Genomic DNA, 20960 nt, shown 5'->3' with positions numbered 1-20960 from the left:
CGAGAAACCAATGTAATGACGAATGTAAGTTGATCATGTCCTCGCACAAGAGCTAAAATTTTCACTTCAAATGAAAAAAACTGAATAATAGATGAAATTTGAATTCATGACGTATAATATCAATTAATCAACTTAACAAAAGTTTAAAATAATAATTAATTGAACCATAACAAAAATATGTTATATACTTTATGACAACTCACAAGTTATTTACTGATAGTCTCATTTCTGTTATACCCGGCCTATACTTAAGAAAAATTTCGTTTTTTTTTCAATTGTTATAATTTTTATAAATTCTTGTGTGAGACGATCTTTTCATAAGATGCTATTTATATATGAGCTAAATATTCCAAGTAATACAATTATTAGCATATAAACACGTTGTTTTGAGATCGTTTCAACTCTATATTTTTTGATTTGATTTCACCGAAGAAAATGAAGAAAATAAGAGTATCGAGTAGGGCCATTTATCAATGAAGACCGATATATGTATAAATGGGCTGTGGACTGTGGACTGTGGACTGTGGACTATGGATCGAATAGCGGACCATAATTTTCCAACACGTTTTTTTGAAATAAATACACATATTTGAACACACGAAAACTTGGGTGAGACCGTTTTATTTGTGAGACGCATATTATTGGGCCGGTCTAATTGTATTTTTTTACCAATTTCACAAATTAAAATGTTAATTTCAAAAGTTAAAAGACCAATTTAAAGACTTAAAAGATCAATTTCAAGGATTTGAAAATGTTTTAAGTCATGAAATTTGACAGTTTTAAGACTGAAAAGGTCAATTTTAATACTTTAGAAACCAATTTTAAGACTTAAAAGACCAATTACAGGACATTAAATTCTCATTTCAACTTTAAAGTAAAATAATTCAAATATTAAAGTTGATATTAAAAACTTTGAAATTGACCTTTTAAGTCTTAAAATTGGATTTTTAAGTCTTGAAATTGTCCTTTTAAGTCTTAAAATTAGTATATCAAAATATTTTAAAGAAATTATTGGGTCTGGGCCAATTACACGGCTAAAATCGTCTCACAGGAGAGTAACTAATTTGAACAACTTTTTTTTGGCGATATTGCACGCATATTATAGAATAAATGAGAAAAAAATATATATTTAAAAGTTAAAGCAGTTTGGAAGGCCCTAGCACTGTTTGGTCCAGTTCATAAACCCATATTAAACCAACACTTGGAAACAGTAACCATTCCACTCCTATGTGAATAACAATAAGAAAAGTGGTAAAACTTTTATTCAAAATAAAATTATAAAAAAGTTATAAAAACAGACTAAAATGAAAAGTATTTCAGTACAAAATACAAACGGGAGTATCTGAACAGTACTCCATAAATGAGGGGGAATATCACTTTACAAAAGGTAATTGCACTTACATTTTGAAATTCCATTTGTTATTCTATATATTCCCAACAACTTGCAACATTTTTTATTTCGGTTTATTTTTTAGTTAACTACAAAAATGTTTCATTATTTTAAAAATTGGTAATTTTCCTTATTTTTTATCTTATTTATATAATATTATCATTCTGTTATTTTCTTATTAATATGCATGTAAAGGTGAAATATTTCAATACGTTTGAAACAATGGAAGTCTTTTTCAGCTTTGTGCACCAAAAAATACCATGTGAGTATACTCGGTTCTTATCTCATTATATTTTATATGAAATAATGAAAGTCGTTAAGGCTGCTAGAAAAGTGGATGCAACGCAAATTCACCTCATATCTACATTAAATATTTTTCTTAAAGTAAGAGGCGTATAAAATTTAAATTAATAATTTTTATAAAATTGACTTTCTAATATAATATTTTAAAATCAATCAGCAAAAAGTAAATCAAAGGTTATAGCCTCATAATAATATCTTGTGTATTGTTTCACTTTTATTGATCTAACTTATTTTTAGTGATTATACATTACTTGTACTTAGCTTATTAGGCATTAGCAAGTTAACGGAGCATTGACTTTTTTTATATTCTTTTTATATTAGTAAGGTGGGAATAACTTTCTATCCTTAGAATTAACAACACTAAAGTGACAGGATAAGCATCAATATCATATCTCAAACTCTTGATTTAAATGTAAATATGATTGTGAAATCAATTCAAATTAGCTAATACTTATCAGAATATATTTTACGGATTTTGCTATATTTTCTATTTTATTATGTCTCATAATATTTGTTACATTTTTATTGTTGCTTATGACTCACATTCTTTCTTTTTTAATTTTCATCTACACATTTAATTTATTTTATTTTTTCCTTTTATTCACATATTTCTCTAAATTTCTCATAAACATCACCTTTTCTCATTTCCTTCGTATTAAATTCCATAACATGAAAATTTGAATCTTATTTCAGTTGAAGCAAGTATCGTATTAAACAAGGTTCAAAGATTGAATCTTACCCGGTTATCTCATCTAACATGTAATTAATCTAAAAAAATCTCAATTTTACTTTTGACAAATGTTGTTATGGGTGGAAGGGGGTATGGCTTGTTACTAATTTGTTACTAGATTCTGGAACAATTGTTTTTGGAGTTGTCATTCTCTCATCGGAATAATTTGAGGATTTAGGAATGCTCTCTAAACTGAGTTAGGATTCTCTCCATTTCTTAAACTGTAATGAAGAGTCTATTACTCAATTTAATGATTATAATTGCTTGATGAAGAAAAACAGAAGGAATTTTAAGATTTTATTTTTTATTCTAAAATAGGTGTTAAAATTTTAACATGTATAATAAAAATAAGTAATGAAGAGGATCTTAATACCTCAAAACTTAGTGTTGTCAAACAAACATACTACTATACTAGTACTAGTGTCTTTCATAAAGCATTATTAGAGAATATAGTATTACGTATAGAACAAAATAAATATATTGTAGTAAAAGCTTTACTTTATTTATAGAAGTATTATTTTGCTATAGCAAGTGTTGTGCTTCTACTAGTAAATGTTGTACTTCTACAAGTTTATATTATATAATTAATATGACATAGGGTAAGCTGTGCCACATCCCACGGCTAAGCTTATATCGTAAGTTATATGTGTAGATGTAATACAGATTTGATTTTCTGATAATACCTAGCTTTAAATGTTTTATAGCAATTGAGAGGTGGATGAAATTCAAACTCGTAACTTTTTATTACTTTTGTCACCAATATCGTATCAAGAAACCAATTCAATCAAAAGTTTAAGTTAATGGTCGAAAGTTAAAACCCCTGTTATATAACAATGAAGACATATAGTATAGGTCATCTCATACCTAACCTAACGCTTAATAAATATCATTTAAAATGAGAGATCGAATGAAAATCAAACTCCTAATTCTGCATTTAGTATAGTATTAAGAGATAATTCAAACAAAAGCTTAATTTGATGAACCTTAACCATATCAAGAAATATGAAGATAAGTAGATAACAAAATGGGGGTGTTTGACAAATTGACTGATAATTGATTATTGGTAGCGATTACAGTAACTGATTTGGCTAGCTGATTTTATTTCTTGGTTTGACCGGCTGATTTTAAATCCGCTACTATGAGCAGCTTATTAAAAAAAACGGTTTATTCATAATTATAAATAATTTCAACCAACTAATTTACCAAATACAAACATTAGATAGCTTAAGAATTAATGGCGGGAAATTAGCTTGAATAAAGCAATGATGAATGATGAACAAAAACAAAATATCAATAGTCTGCACTATACATTCCAATCAACGGTGATTGAATTTTTGTATATGGAAAACTTTTTAAAGTTTGAAGAAGGAATAACTTTTCAGTTTCCAGATGTTATTATTGCAATGTTAGCTGTTTACCTTTTAATTTTGACTGAAGTTGAATATTTGTATTTGAGAGAATTAACTGAGACACAAAAGAAAAAGTTTACCTTTTATTCATAGTGCTTGGCTTTGTCAAGTCACCTCTTTTGAGGAACCCTAAAGTCTTTTCATTTAATTTGCTCATTCTATTTTGTTTGATCCTATAAGAAGTGATATCTTTTGATCACGTATTGAATTGTTTGATTGCTGTAACTAAATGGTGATAAGAAAAATAATTTGTAGTAAGTATAAATTTTCAATAAATTAACAAGGTAATTCCAAGATAACACAACTTCGATCATATTTATCATCATCATCTTAGCCAATGTATTTCGCCCATAAAAATTGTGAGCATGGTTTAGAAAGCGGAAGAAAGGCAACAACTCATATCCATAAAGGAGAGCGCGGCCAATGAGTCGCTCAACTCGAGAAAGATCATGATCGAGTAGTTCCCACAACGAATAAAACTGGGTGAAGCTGATGCTAACTTCACAAGCATGTATCTTATCGCACAAACATGTTCGTTACTTAATCTCGTTTCTCTAAAAAATAATGCATTAAAATGAATTTTGTGAAGTGAATGAGATGTTTAAAGTCTAACAATATAGTATTAAACGTGTCAAGAGATACTCTTATCAGAATTATATTAAATTTTTATTATCATTCTCACCATTAATTGAATAATAATGACCATACATTGGTCAAAGTTAAATAATTTTGAAGATCATAATTAAGGTCAAATATGAGAATGTTGTCTATCAACTATCAAGGGGACGCTACTGCTAAAGGTAGTGCTAAAAGAACTGAGTGGCATTAAAAGAAGAGTTATTCACATGCATGAAGATGGAGCATCATACAAATCTATGGAAGTAACGAGAGGTGCCCACTGCCCACGCATGCATCGGGGCCTAACTCACCAAATGAATGCCTTATCAATTAGGGAATCGAATCATCAATGGCTCTACAATATGTTATGTAGTATCAAATAATCATCTATTGACTATTGGTTAAGGGTCTTAGACAGATCTTAGATCGTAAATTAAAGGGTCAACATCATTATTCAATATTCACACAAAAAAATTAGGCAGGGCAAGATTTAAACCCCCACCCAACCTCTAAACGTCTAAGTTCAGAAATGATACTCTTAACCACACACTTAGCCACATTTTTTATTACAATATTTATACAACATTTTCTTTTTATATGGATGATAAAAAAATTTCACTGTCTATTGTTCTGTGGTTGGTAGAGACACTAATTTGTCACATTGCAAAGTGAACCTAAGAATAAGGAATGTGACCACAATGAAAAAGAGTGAGGATTTGCGTGTAGCAAGCAGTAGATCCACCTTACCTTAGCGTGCTCATAGACGGTGAACACCTTGGTAAATGATGGGTTAGAGAATGCTAACAATCTTAAACTTCGTTGAAGGTAACAAAGTTGTTAGAAAATTATCAAGCGTTAGGAATTAGAACTAACAAGTTCAAGAGATTTAGACTCATAATAAATAAAAACATAGAGTTGAGATCTTTTTCATATAATAGAATATATACTCTTTTCTATTTATTGATTTAGGGACATTTTCCTTTTGCACCAAAAACTAAGAAGGGTGGAGAACCACTTAAAAGTGAGTGGAAAATTCACTTTTTTCATAAAGAGCATTGGTATTTATGTGTTGTTGTAGTAAGGGTAAAAAGATAAGAAAGAATGACAAAAATAGAAATAAGACATAATCAATGAATTGACCCAATAAGGAAATATCTCTTAATCAATAAATAGGAGGAAATAATATATTATATATTCTGTTTTTTTAATAATAATATTTTAGAGAAGAAGTTGTTACATGTTAACTAAAGTTTGAAAAATCAATTAATAGTTTTACAAATGTGATAATTTCTTTTAATAATTATATTCTATATCAGCTTTTTTTGGTCAGGTTTAGGATGAAAGCCAACTTAATAAAAGTACTTCTATATACTTCATAAAAATATATGCTGCCAGGGAAGGGTAAAACTTAAAAGGACAAGTAAAAAGTGAAACTCCATAGAAATATACTAATAAAAAAATGGTAAGACAACACTAGTATTTGACAACCATACAAATTAATTTCTTCTTACATGTTATAAAGTTTTTAACTATCAGTTTAAGTGATAAGTTAAATTGATTTTTAAATATAGTATAAAAAGTCAAAATGACATGTTTAAATCTCATATGCTTTTTATTTTAAGTACAACTATTTCACATTATGTATGAGAATAACATATGTTGTATTTACACCTTTAGTTTATACGACTGTCGTGTGAAAGAGTATGATAGATTATATAACATAAATTGGGGCCATGCAGAGCCACTGTAACCAAAATCTTAAGTTGATGATTAAAGCATCAAGATATATTATAGGAAAAATTACAAGAAACTACCTAATGTACATCAACTTTTGCGAAAAAAACTGCATAATCTATTATTTTTGAAAAAACTACTCTATGTGACCCCAAACGTTTGTAAATGACTACCATTTAACTGAAACCGTCAGTTGACAAATAAGTGCATGTTTTACCGATGCAAGCACGTGTATGGCACGCGATGCCACTAAATGTTACCTTCATGAGAAAGACATAGTGGTGGTTCAATTAGTGTCATCACGTGCCAAACCTGTGATTAATCAAACCTCCACTTAATGGTCAACTAACGGTAGATTTCTGTCAAATAGTAACGTTTTGCAAACGTTTGAGTCCTATAAAGTAGTTTTTTTTAAAAAAAAGTTAAATAGTTCATTTGCAAAACTTGTTATATATTATAGTTTCTTAAATTTTCCTATATTATATACTCTATCATTGATGGCTAGCAAAAGTATTGGCTTCTTCATTTCTTGTAAGTAATAGCATGTCTGTATGTAGTTGAACCAATTCTATCCAGACTTAACACAGACAGTCTTACGACTCGTCCTTGTTATTCCTTCAACACAATGTTGAGTTGACTACTTATTCACATGTTAACCCTATAAACTTATTCACCAATATGTTAAAGCCTTTTAATATTAATAACGATTCAAGGAATACATGTTAGGATGGATTTATAAACGACTCATTTATTAAGATTTCAAATGTAAATCTAAAAAGAAAAAGGCATGATAGACAAACATTATACTTAATCTGATAGAGTTTTGATTTTTTCGTAATCTCAATTGGACTGAATCTACAACTTTATATAAAAAATTTACCCCTATATGCAAGATTGTCCGTTAATGGTGCAACTCAAAATCAAAGGAGAAAGAAAATTTATTCTCTTTACAAATGATAAATCGAACTCCTATAACTATGACCAATGTTACTTAGGATTCCTAATTAAACCACCTAATTTTAATAAAACACGAGTAGAGTACTATTCTACACCTAATTTAAAAAAAAAACACAAGAGTAGAGTAGTCATTACTTAAGGGTTTTGCAAAAAAAAAAAAAAAAAAAATCCAGAAATGAGTTATCTTTTTGTTAAAAAAAATCATTCTAATCCCTAATATGTTGGGCGTAAAAATTAATGAGGTATAATGTAGAAAAAAATAGAAACAATCTTGTAAAAGTAGTAGAATAGCAAGTAACAATTAATGAGGTACTATTGATTATTTGTAAATAATTCAACTTTGTATATGTAGTATTTGATGAGAACACCCCTTGCCACATTTTAATCGGGTACTATAAGTACCTACTAATTGTTACATTCACTTTTTCGTCCTTTTTATGTTTTTTCGTTGGTCTATACTACTATTCTTTGGTGATAGATAGCTACAGTAGCCGATTAAAATGTGACAAAGCACTATCGGTAAAAAAAATTCAAAAATTAAATTATTTAGAAATAATCAATAATAAAAATTATTGAAGATAATTTTTTAAAAAACTTTAACAAGTACTTCATAATGTAATGAAACGAAAAAAGCACTAATAGCACTTTATAGGGTCTATATATAGAAATGATTAGCAAAGTCCCAAATATAAGTTGAAGACAAAACACAAAACTCTAGCCTGCCTGCCCCTCAAAAAAAGAGAAAATCCAACAACACTCCTGAGTTGTTCTGATTCCTGACTGAATTCAAACCCCAACCCCAACCCCAAGTACACTCTTGTCTTTCTTTCCAACACCCAATTTGCGTGCTTTCCCCTCTAAATTAACTCAATTTCTTAACTTTTACTTACGAAAATGGCGAATTTTCATGATTATTATCTCTTCCTTCTATTAATCACTATCTTCCTTGCAATTTCATCAACCCTTTTTCCGTTCTCTGTTAATGCTAACTTGGAAGGTAAGATTACTCATTTTTTCTTCTCATTTACTCAGATTTCTGGGTTTTATTCTAATGTTTTTGGGTAATATTTGTTGGGTAATAATTAAAATAATGATGTGATAGGGGATGCACTATTCGCACTGAGGAAGGCAGTAACAGACCCAGGAAATGTGTTGCAGAGTTGGGATCCTACCCTTGTTGATCCTTGTACATGGTTTCATGTTACTTGTGACCATCATAATCGGGTTACCCGCCTGTAATTTCTCTTTTTCTTTCTTTAAATATATTCTTATTTATTAGCTTCATAATATCACCATAAATAATGTGAATCATAAGGTGTATAACATGAATTGGGGGCTCAACTAGAAGTATTTTTTAGGTTTTTGGTTGAATTTTTCTTGACATGGTATTCGAAATTCCGGGTCATTGGGTTCGAAGCTCATCTACCTCCCCTTCTAAAGTGAAATTATTAATGCCAATCATGATGTAGACTTGTACTCTATCTACACTTCTGACTTAAAAAAGGATCTTGATTCTTGTGTGAAAGGGCGAAGTCGGGTATTTAACATGTTGGAGGGTCTCAAATCTCGACCATCAGCTTAAGCTTTTGGTTACTAGAAACAAATTTGTTATAACAAGTTATAGGTTGAGTGGAAGCCATTTAATGATTTGGGTTAATGAATGTAATAGTTTCCTGTAATTGGAATTTTAGATTCAAAGTTCCTTTCTTTTCTATTGTTTTCTACTTAAATTAAATATTTTGTTAATTAAACTATAACCAAGCTATAATTTTTATGAAAATATGTGTATAATTCTCTATTAACTTTAATATAATAATAATAATAATAAGCTGAATTTAGCATTGTTTTTGTCAATTTTCCGATGAGTAGATGATAAATATAATTAAATAGAACTTAATTAGTGAATAAATACTGGATAACAGGGATCTTGGAAATGCTAAGTTATCTGGTAAATTAGTTCCAGAGTTGGGAAAGCTTGAGCACCTTCAATATTTGTAAGTACTGCCTTGTTTGTTACTCCGTGTGTTTCACATTGTTTGTTACACTTTGATCAAAATTGTGAGAATTTTTTGGTTAAATGTAATAAACAATACGAAACGGAGGGAGTTGTATATTTTGGACATTAAATGTATGATTTCTTTCTCTGCTCTTTATACCTATTAATTTCTCTTATACCATGTTTGGGAATGATATTTCATTTCGAAATTTGGAATCGACTTAAATTTATTGTTTGGCAAATTAAAAATTTTTAAATTTGGATTTGGATCAAATTCCTTCATTATTTTTAAAGTAGTTAAAGTTGAGAATTTGAGAATGACTACCCAAACCTTGTCATTCTCAAACTCTTCATTTATGATTTCATATTTGAAATCCATAATTTGAAATGAAATACTTGTTCATAAACACTACATTATAGATTTTGGATGTAGTTTTCAAATGTTAGATCTAGCAGTTCCTGTATATTCTGCCATAAAATTAATTGTATCGTTATCTTGGTGGCCAGTACATTCAAGTTTTACCTTTTATGAGTCATGAAAGTAGGTTCAAAGGAAAATATTAACATTTAATTCATATGTTCTTTTAGGTTTTTTTTGAAAACAATACTGTTACTTGGTCTATCTGATGTTTGCATCCATTTAGGTTAAGGATGTCATGAGGAACTAGGAGAGTTATATGCTTATCTTCGAGAGTGGATTCTTACGGACATTTTTGGGTCGCCTTAACCAATTAGAATGGGATGTTTGACAATTGATTGTTAGCTGGTTTAGTTGACTTATTTGACTGACTAGTGGCATTGACCTTTTTGATAGTTATGTAAGTTTGTCAAGGAAATGTTTGTTAAAAATTAGTTGTGTGTTGTCTTTTATTAGAGAAAGTGAGTCAAAAACCCTAAAGCGAGTGGAAAAGCTATACCAAACACTTTTTTTTTGTTTGGCTGTTTGGCCAACCAAAAATTGCCAAACAAATGTAGGAAATAAAAACTTGCTTTCAAAGATGGGTTAATTCTCAAATCAAACTACTACCATTACAGTGTAGAAACAGGGGTATTTTGAAGAGAAATAATCTCGATCTAGAGAATGAGCCTATCCTTGATGTATCCTAGATGTCCACCACACCTGTATAAAATTGGACATATTACTTATTAGGAGAGGTAAGGTAGTATTAGGTGGTAATGGAAATTTGTAAATAAAAATTCTTTTTGTGATTTAAGTTTATCACCATGGTAATGACATGGAACTTTTAATGAAATTTTACACTATAAATCATTCTCATTACTACCATTTATTACCACTAACCAAATGGGCCGTAAGTTGTTGCTGAGACAATTTGCAACCAACTAATCATTGTTAGTGAATCATGATTTACCATTGAATGATTAATATTGGTGTGATTTTTGTCAGGGAACTCTACACGAACAACTTTGAAGGTGAAATACCGAATGAGCTTGGTGGGCTAAAGAGCCTTGTGAGCTTAGATTTGTTTCACAATAATCTCACTGGTCCGATTCCTTCATCACTCTCTAAGCTCTCCAACCTTAAATTTCTGTAAGCATTGAAATTTACTCTCTACAATTTCATTTTGAGTTATTGTATCTGCATAATTTCTACTTTACAAATCCTGAAACAAAAATGCAATAAAATCTCGTGTACAAACGAACTTAAGTTGCACATGCAAACTGAACGCACGAAATCCAAATTGGGAATCTAGGCCCGGCCATCCTAGGCCATGGCCCAGGTCATTTGATCCAAAATCCTATTGATATTAAATATTGTAACATATAACTCAGAAAAACAACGGTTACTACACATGTAGAAAGGCTCTTCGCCTCACTCTACTAGTATTCTAGATTCGCCCTTGGTCGAGATCTGGTTTTACAAGTTACATTAACTTAAAATTTTAATTTAGTGGTCATGCTACAAACAATTCCGCTTGAAACAAAGTATTCAAACTTGATTCTAATTACTGAATTTTATATTATTTTAACTTGCAGCCGATTGAACAACAACAATCTGACGGGAAGAATCCCTCGAGAGCTTACCAAGCTCGGAAACCTGAAGATCTTGTATGTTTGTCAAATCTAAACCATGATCCTCCCAACCCCCTCCTCGATAAATAATATAAATACGGAAAAAGCCAACATAAAGATGAAAACTAACTTATTACCGTCACGTGTCGCTGCAGGAATGTGTCGAACAATAACTTTTGTGGTACCTTTCCAACATCCGGTTCATTCTCGAAGTTTACCGAAGAAAGGTGATTAGGATTCCAAGCTCAAGTGTATATCCTTCATTTCGTATCTTTACTTCTTGGTTAACCAAATGACCTTTTCCTGCTATTGCAATTGCAGTTTTGTGAACAATCCCAGGTTAGAAGGACCGGAATTGGTCGGTTTTGTGCGATACGATTCTGGAAGAGAATGTAACTGAAGTTGCGAAGAGGCAAAACCGCAAAAGTTAACATGTCGAGAAGGAAATTAATTAATGTAATAGGAGTTTTTATAGTAACATTATACTGCATCAAAAAAGGGAGAATAGTAAGCAATAGTCCTTTGGATTCTCAATCTGAACATTGGTGTTCTTGACAGAGACTCAAATGTTGGACGAACTCTATCTTTGACGTCAGTTTTGTCCCTCAAATGTGATATAGTAATATCTATTATCACCCTGAAAGTCAGAACCCCTTGTTTTGAACCAGTTTATTACTCAAGAATTGCTCTTTTTTTTCAAACAACCACGTTAAAAGTTTTGGTCGACTAATGTCGCCACTAGATGGACTATGCTTTGTTCGCGGAGAAGGAAATGTTTATGTGGAGTTGTAGGATAATGCGGTCAAACTTAAAAGATGAACACTTGCGTTTGATCAAAGGTGAAAACCTTGTGTCTAATCAATGATAGATATAAGGGAAACTCCTCTAAATTTTTTTAATGACTAGGGTTAGTCATAGGTGACAAAAATCTACTAATGTATCTTAATAATTGCGTGTTTTTAATTCAAGCTTTAAGCTCACCACTTTCATTGTTAATTTCCGATGTATTGACTCTATCCAAAAGAAATTATCATATTTGTATATTGTATAAAAATTTAAAAATTGTGAGATAATTTGAATTGTAGGGATAATATTAAAAAAAAGCGTGAAATATATGGAAGAAAATAAAAAGGTGGAGAGAATCTTTTCATAAAAGAAAATTATAGTAAATTGAAAAGTAGAAGCTGAAAAAATAAATATGATAATCTCTTAAAAACTGAAAGTTTTTTTTTTTTTTTTTTTTGTGTCCTCTCCTTCCTATTCTAATCATGTTTGCCACTATGAGTAATATTTACAAAGTTTTGATAAAACCCGATGCATTACAAATTGTTTTGAGGCTTTGAATTTAAACGAAATATAAGTGAGCAACTACAATGGAAATTAAAATGAAGTATCAGAGTGGAGTAATCAAGTAAAAAAAATTGTAAAATTTGTAACAGTGATACTTTTTATACTTCATAGTGAAACACTTTTATCATACTTCACAAGCAATATTCTCTACAAAATTTCCATAAAAGAATGGACGCCCTATTACAAAGAAATACGCCTAGTATAAATTTTAAAGAATCTAAAAACTTTTAACAAATTTCTGTAAACATGTACAGATACCTAAATTCTGCAAGTACCAGAAGGCAAACTTTCTGCACATTTCCTACCAATGGTACTCTCCTTATCATAATAGGAGTAGTAAACATAGAAGAGCAGATAATTACCAATGTTTTACGCCTGCGTAACCAATGCTCATAAAACAATATAAGTCGTTTCGACGATGTAGCTGAACTTGTATGAAAAATTTATATGGTCACACGAACAAGTAAATTCTGTACAGGGGATTGTTCCTGTGATCTTCTATAGAATATACAAGCCATTTGGCCTGTATCAGATGGCCGTGTAGGAAGTGTAAAATACACAATAGATCTGCATGTAAATACAACAATGATTAGTTTCGCCATTTTCATACAGCACTACAAGGGTCGGAGGCAAATAATTTTACGTTTGATTTATTGAGGAAATGAGTTTTAGATAATAACGAGCAATTTATAAGCCATAACAATGTACATAACTTATCTCCAACGTAAAAGACACTTAAAAAATATTATATAATATACTCCCATATCCCTTTGAATTTGCTACACTATTTCCGAAAAACTCTTCAAATTGTGTAATATAGCAAATTCTAAAGGATAAAGGAGTATTTGTAACAGTTACAAATAAAACATTATTGTTTACTCGCTTTGTCCCTTAAATTGGCAACACTGTCATAAAGTTCTCACTATAATTTGCGTTATGTAGCAAATTTAATGGGACAAAGGAGCATCTATGACAACTCCAAGAGAGCACCAGGAATGTCTGAAGGCATGATTGGCCAAAAATTAACAAGAATCTATTTCATTTTTTCTAGAACATAAAAAATAGAGCTAGAATGAATTGTGAATCCTCCATTAATACCAAGTCTTGGAAGAAACTAACCGAACAGGCGCTACAATAAGTACATTAATAACAATCAACAGATAAACTAGTATTACTTTTTTTCTAGATTTTAAGGCTACTCTCTTCATCCTGATCAAGTACAGGTGCAAATACTAGATGAACATGAATAATAGAACTCTTCAAAAATATCAAAGCAATGATGCTAGTACAAACAAGACTATGTTAAAAACAAAGCATCCAAGTCAAAAAAAAAAATCAATAAACAAAAGTTTACCTCTATTAGGAGAAGCCTACATGATAGTCCAAATCAGCTTTTTGTTGGATTCTGATTTGCTGACATTATTGGTGTCCAAGGAGGAGAAAACATATCTGCTGACTTCTCTGAATCAGGGGAAGTTTCCGAAGGCCTGGAAGAGGGTGATTTTGTTGCAGTCGCGGAAACACTCAAGGGCATGGAGAAGTAACCAACTTGAGGAGGAGCGGGTAGTCGAGATGCTATCTTAGGCACATATGATTTAATAGTAGTGACATCCTCTGAACTTTTTGACGCCAGTGGTGCAGAAAATCCGATGGTGCCTGAAGATTTTCCAGAACCATAGTGTGTTGGAGGTCTAGGGAGCTCATGAAGCTCACTTATTTTTGGAGAAGTAAAGGTTGGTGAAGCAGTCGGAGACGATGATCTAGTTACTGAACCCCTCAAAATGGGTCCAGAGGAAAATTTTGGAATGCTGGAAATTACAGGATGACCAGCTGATAATGAAGGCTTAGTTGAGAAAGGCTTGCTAGTTAAAGGACCAGAATAGGATTGTAATTTGAGACTTTTGCAACTAGATAAGGTCTGAGGTTTACACTTTTGAACTGAAAAATTCTCGGTTAAAGGTGGGGGCATTCTGTTATTATTGCTTTCTTTCAATATTGATTTTGAGTTTAAGGTAATAGGCCCAGACAAAGTTTTAGTTCCTACAAGCTTTTCAAAATTGTTTGATACCAGCGGGGATGAATGATATAAATTTTTAGTCGGCAAAGGGTTTGACTTGGTCTGTGAAACTAGAGCACCAGCAGAAATTGCACTCTTATCACCTGGTTTAGGCAAAACATACGAATAGAACTTTCTCGATGATGATGGCCGCAATTGTCCAATCCTTTCAGCTGGTTCAAGTTTCCGCTGAGGAATCAGTGGGGCAGATTGGCTGAGCATCTTCTGTTCTCTTATAAGAGAATCCCTATTGTAGTTTTTCAAATTTACCTACAAAAATGCATTGATCAGACTTCATTTTAACCATCATTTCTTTGCCAAACAATTTAACACCAAAGCATACAGTACGTTTGCACTCATGTTAGTTATGTTGCAGTTTCGCAATTATCAGGTAAAACATACGGAAATTTTCTAAACTAAACAAAGTAAACACTGCCAAACTTCCAAATACCAACCTCTAAGGTGTTTTTTGGAGCTGAAACAAAACTGAGCTGCCTATTATTATGTTGATAATCATATCTCAATTCTTCTTCATATTCCCCACTAGAGGCACTGCTGTAGTCATCCTCTTCACTACAATCATCATCTTCAGCATCTTCTGACTCCTCATCTTCACGGCCAATGAAGGGGTAAGCTATATGTTGCTGTTGAGTCACCAAATTCACATGTGGTTCAACAGCCTCAAGAGTTTTAACAGCCTTCCGCAAGAAAGACAGCTGCATCCGGCAAAAAATATACAATGTTAACTATTTAGCTCAGCATCTAATTGTTAAAAACTGTCAGACAAACTATCGAGAAAAATGCAAAAGAAAATGCTAATTGATCAGCAGGTAACAACCTGAGCAGCATGATGGCGTGCAGCCTGAGTAAGAAGGCTTGTGGGTAGGCCTTGTTTTAAAGACTTTAAACGGAAGACAAATAACGTAGCTTCTTCATCAAATTCAGTTTTGGCGTCTTTTAGTTGCTGCAGCGAGAAGATCTCACCCTTCCCACTCTTAGATCTTCCCTTTTCCCTATATTTTGTTTTCATGTACTCGTATAATTCCCTGCAGATGCAAAACATGAGGTTAAGAGCTATTTAAAAAAACAAATATAAAGGATTAGAAATATTGACCAAATCTAGAATAAGATTCACCTTTTCTCGTCACATTGAAGCTTCATTTCCTGCAGCACAATTTAACATAAAGTAAGTCAGATCCAATTTTATTGATTTCACTAACTCAATATTCTCAACCCTATCCCCCATGCATTGAATCAAGAGACATGAGAACACTTGGGTTTCTTCCCAGGAGGGGACTTGCTTATATAAGAAAGAATAGCAATTATCTGAAGTTCACAACAGAGACTCAGATGAGGACAGAATCATGCAACCAATACTAACAAAAAGCAATCAAACTCCTTCCAATAAAAAGATGACCAGGAATCTCCTTTGAGAAAATTGAAAAAATAAGAAAAAGGAAAAGCTTAAGGAAGCATTTGACATTATACATAATAAATGTCAGTAACAGAGGATCAAAACAGTAATGATACTCATCAAAGCCATCAGGCGGGCATTAATGCTTACCATACCACCACCCACATGAATGAAATTCAAGAAAAAGCTGAACAAGAATGGCACAAACTAACCTCCACAGTGTGAAGCTCTTTTATAAGAGACTCGGATGGAACAGTGATCGTCTGACAAATATGATTACGCTGACAAGTGACAGAACATTATCAGTATATAGAAGTATATCCCAAACAAACCAAAGAAATAGGACTAAAAGGACTCACATAGCTATCAACAAGCTTTTGAAGTTCAAACTGCACTTTACCAAGCTTCAGCATTACTTTACCTGCAGGAAAATATTTACATGATAAGAAGCTATTAAAGTTTCAGAAAGCTATCATGACAGCAAATTCAATTATGTATCTTCCATGACAGCAAAAAAATCAGAGAACTCCGAATAAAATCCCTGAGAAGTTACCTTCTGATCATAATTGCAAAAACAGTCAGAATAAACAGGTGAAAAGGAATAATTCCTTAACTATGAAACTTAATATGAATTCTCATGCACCACTGAGATTCTTCTGACACAAAAGGGTAAGGAATGCAGTCAGAATCTCATTAAATAATCCAGTCATTGTGTTGAACAGTCAAGAATCCAAGATAACAATTGGATGGCACATGATAATCAACTAGCAGTTCAGATTAGAAGATGCAAAACAAATGCACTCCAGGATCAGAGTTTGGAAGCTCACCACTTTCTTCATCATCATTCAATGCAATTTTCTGAAGAAGACAAACACCCATCTCCCGTAACGATTCAGAAAATTCTGAGACAAAAAGAAATGAACTTGGTAAAGTTTTAAGCAGTAAATAAATAAACAAAAGTTTCACAAGGTCAACAAAATCGTATAGATGTGTACTATTATCTGTTTCAGTATTATCATTTTGATAGATTGTGCTACAAACGTTTATTTGAACATTGATTGATGCTGGACTTAAGAAAAGCATAATCTGGACAAAATTTTAAGTTCAAATTTTGACAATCCTAACTTGAAAAATAGCACAAAGTATAACTGATCATAGTTATCAGAATCCCAATTCCGATCTACGATTCTACAATCTTACGATCCAAAAATAGGCGACCGATCGGATCATAGGTAGAATCTTAACGCAATAGAATCCTGCGATCCTACTTTGCTCAAGAATTTATGTGGTAGGATCATAACACGATCCTACAATATAACAATCCGATCCTACATGGGTAGTTCCAATCGTAAAATATTTTCACAATAAAGATTCACTTAAAAATGATAATTAAAAGTATTTTTTTTCAAAACTTAATAGATAAAGTCAAATAAGTTTTTACTTACACTTTAAAACTTAAAACGAGAACAAATATAATTGATAATCACTAATCCTTAGCACATTAATGCATATTTGTAGGATCCTACGATCCGATTATACTGATTTCGATCCTACCCCCTTAACGATCCTAGATAGAATCCCGATCCTAATAACCTTGCAACTAATGCTATTTAACTTACAAAAAGCCATTTAGCTGTTTCATTCACGTACCATATGCACTATTTGTTGCTGCTGCTGCAGCAGAGAGCAAGCTATCGTAGCAGTCTTTCATGTCTTCCATTGCCTGGATAATTCAGAACACGCAGCAACCTAAGATTAGATTTGAGAACTCTTCAAACTCAACAATGCACATGACTAAAACCAATGAACTCTTCAAACTCAATATTACTTTTCAGGCAAAAAGTATTTTAATATAGTATTTCACTTTTAGACATTACACATTAGTCTTCCTTCAAATTTGCTTTTTTCTCGTCGTTTTGTTTGTGTATTTATCATGAATAGGTAAGAGAATCAAATTCAAAACATTTCCTTGTGAATTATGAGTAAAAGTCTTAACGGTGTAATAAGATGATAAATTAAAGAGTTGGTGAAAATTCAATAACCCTTTTGTGCAATTAACTGAAGAAGAAATAAAATCTCTCAGCTCTCTGCTTTGTGCAACCAACGGAATAACTAATGATGTGGGTGGCCAAAAGACCAAGCACATTTTCTACAAAGAAAAGAGTATTCTTCTTGGACCAAGTTTTCCAAGGAATTACTGAGTTGGAAATCAACAAAAAACATAAACAGAAACTTCATTTAAAAAAGATCATGTAGCCATCAATGAACAGCAAGTGTTCTTTTTGTCATCCAAATCTATAAGGACCATAACTGTTCTGAACTAGCATTTTTCCAGAATTTCTGAAATTGGAAAAAAAAAATTCCTTGTTTGAGGAAAGAATCCCACGAAATTCTTGTGCCTAAACTATCTCTATCTTTATCCCGCTCCATTCCCTCCCACTAATTTTTTGTCAATGAACCAAAAAAGAGAATTTCAGAGCTACTTTTTAGACTAAATTTTTTCCATATAAGGCAGAATTCAATTCAACATATTTTCCTCCAGTTAAACTTAATTTAAATTTAACTCTACAAAGCACACTCCAATTCCCGAACTAAATGAAAAAAAAAATCCAAAAAAGAACTTGAGATAGACCAAACTCCAAAAGGAAATAAAGTACACATTAATTGATTGTATCATCTTCTACAAAATTAAAAATATCATTATTCGTTAATAAGCTTAAAATAAAGTTTAAACTTAAACAATACTTTTAAAAATTCAACATATCATTAATTAATTCACAAAAACAATTAAGCAACTGTAAATTCAAAACTCAAAAGTAATCAAACATCGCATAAAAACCAAAGCAAAACCTTAAAAATCAAATAGAAGAAGAAATACCTCAGAAGCTTTAGCAAGCTCGTCTAATTGAGCAAGAGGCTGAATTTTCCTGTCCTTGCTATTCTGTTTTGTATGATGATTGATCAATTTCTTCCACGAGGTCTTCATTTCGACAAAACAACACGAATCCCGCAACAATTCGATTGAACAATCGACTGGTTGATTGATTGATTGCAGAGAAAGTACAAGCTCGAAATCGAAGAATTAATGGAGGTCGGAGATGAAGAATTGCAATTAAATATGATCAACAATTGAAAAAGTGAAAAATTGAAATTCAACAATTGCGGTCTTGTTGTTGTTCTTGTGAGACTTTAACGTTTAATCTTCAAATATCTTCTGGGTTTGGTTATTCTTCTTTGTACTATCTTCGTCGTCGACGTACGAATATGGAAATGAGACTCTATTGTTTATATTTATATGACTTTTTCATATTCCCTTTGCCCTTCCCTTTCTCCTATTTTCTTTTTCTTAATGAATAGTAATTCAAGTTTTTGGGGAAATTTAATACTTCAGTTCTATTACGTTATTGTAATTATATTATATTAGGACTAAAAAGAGGATTTTTGTTTCAATATCAAATTTAATATATAATGTACCTAATTATAAAAAATACTTCCTCTTATCCACTATTAGTACTGTTTTATTTGATTTTTACATGTTTTTCAATACATGTATTCAATTCTAAATATCTCTAATTGAAAAATACAACAGTTAAAATAATGCAAATAAAGGAGTATGATAGTGAAATTATGTGATATCCATCTTACCTTTGCATATCTAAAAACATGTAAAAAAAATCTATAAAAGTATTAAGGGTAATACAGTCCTTAGAATTGTACATAAACATTAACAAATTTTCTTTATTATTTATAATTTTAAACTTTTAAAAGAATCTAATCTAAAAATTGAGAAACAATAAATATTTTATATAATCACTTTAACTTTCCAAAAAAAATAAATGTTAAAATAATTAAATATAATTAAATATTTATATTTCCAAAGTAAAAATAATATTAAATTACATAAATTAAATACAAAATTCTTTCTTATATATAACCCTTAAGACTGTATATATCCTTTTCCTAGTAGTCATGCAAAAAGAACTAAGAGTGCATATGCATTATTATTAAAAATAATAATAATATTATAAAAGCTGTATTTATTTGACTGTAATTTAATTATTTTTAATCTAGTATAGCTCATGAAATCACTTTTGAAGTATTTTACTAACTAATCAACTACTATTATATACTCATTTATTAGTTTAACCATTATTTCTACCCTCCTTTTTTACTACTCAACATACACTCAGTCCATTTTGTTGAATACATTTTTTAAAGTCTCACATTTGAATTTCGAAATTAATTAATTACTAATCTATTCAATAACCCTTGTACTTTTTATATTAAATTAAATATGATATTTAATTTACAATATAACTCATCTCACTTCCAAATTCAATTTAGCGTAAAATTTTTTCTAAATAAGTAAAGTTAGAAAATAAATATTTGATTTTCATCTAGTTTATTTCTTTGAAAAAATTATTTAAAATAATCCAATTTATTTGTGATTTTCCTGCAATAATCTCACTTATTAATTAACCATGAATAATCCCAACTTTGAGGGGTATTTTTTTAAAGTAAATCCGGTGATCGGATGACTGTTATAGCAAGTTTTATTTTTTTAAAAAAATAAATTAAAAAAATATATCAAAAAAATGTTAAAAAAATTTATGATTTTTTTTATTATTTAGAATCTTTTATGTAAATTTTTAAAATTTTTCTCTAATTTTAAATTAATTTTCAGTTTATCTTTTTGGTGAATTATCTACTATAGTATGTCATTGGGTTACCCAAGTTTACTCTAGGCAAATACCCTTTAAAGTTGGGATTATTCATGATTAATTAATAGGTGAGATTATTATAGGAAAATCATGAAAATATTAGATTATTCTAGGTAATTTTTCTTATTTCTTTTTATCAGTCTATTTTGAATAAAAAAAATTAAATTTTAAAGTGAATACTTTCCTATTTCTTTTTATTTGTCCACTTTATATTTTCACGTAAAAGAAATTTTAAATCTCGATAATTATCA

The 20960-nt window shown here is 30.8% G+C and overlaps 2 protein-coding genes across 3 annotated transcripts; one reads left to right on the top strand and one right to left on the bottom strand.

Annotated features, from left to right (window-relative positions):
- Nucleotides 1–7822: 7822 nt before the first annotated feature.
- LOC130820594 (leucine-rich repeat protein 1-like) lies at nucleotides 7823–12203 on the top strand. 2 transcript variants are annotated; one of them, XM_057686024.1, is made up of 7 exons: nucleotides 7823–8138; nucleotides 8244–8376; nucleotides 9064–9135; nucleotides 10543–10686; nucleotides 11133–11204; nucleotides 11324–11395; nucleotides 11490–12203. In XM_057686024.1, exons 1-7 carry the CDS (start codon nucleotides 8036–8038, stop codon nucleotides 11566–11568), a joined length of 675 nt encoding a protein of 224 aa, XP_057542007.1. In that variant the 5' UTR covers nucleotides 7823–8035; the 3' UTR covers nucleotides 11569–12203. The 2 variants fall into 2 exon arrangements, with proteins under 2 accessions (XP_057542007.1, XP_057542008.1); XM_057686025.1 differs by lacking the exon at nucleotides 9064–9135.
- Nucleotides 12204–12592: 389 nt separating this feature from the next.
- LOC130820593 (uncharacterized protein At2g33490-like) lies at nucleotides 12593–19403 on the bottom strand. Its single transcript, XM_057686023.1, has 10 exons — nucleotides 18867–19403; nucleotides 17639–17711; nucleotides 16816–16890; nucleotides 16348–16409; nucleotides 16201–16269; nucleotides 15710–15738; nucleotides 15413–15620; nucleotides 15030–15290; nucleotides 13873–14844; nucleotides 12593–13085 (listed from the first exon to the last, which is right to left on the bottom strand). The coding sequence occupies exons 1-9, from the start codon at nucleotides 18972–18974 to the stop codon at nucleotides 13906–13908; spliced, it is 1824 nt and encodes a 607-aa protein (XP_057542006.1). The 5' UTR covers nucleotides 18975–19403; the 3' UTR covers nucleotides 12593–13085; nucleotides 13873–13905.
- Nucleotides 19404–20960: the final 1557 nt, after the last annotated feature.

Source organism: Amaranthus tricolor, chromosome 8 (genome assembly GCF_026212465.1).
Source record: "Amaranthus tricolor cultivar Red isolate AtriRed21 chromosome 8, ASM2621246v1, whole genome shotgun sequence".
Taxonomy (NCBI): Eukaryota; Viridiplantae; Streptophyta; class Magnoliopsida; order Caryophyllales; family Amaranthaceae; genus Amaranthus; species Amaranthus tricolor.
This window is presented reverse-complemented; position numbering and strand designations above follow the sequence as displayed.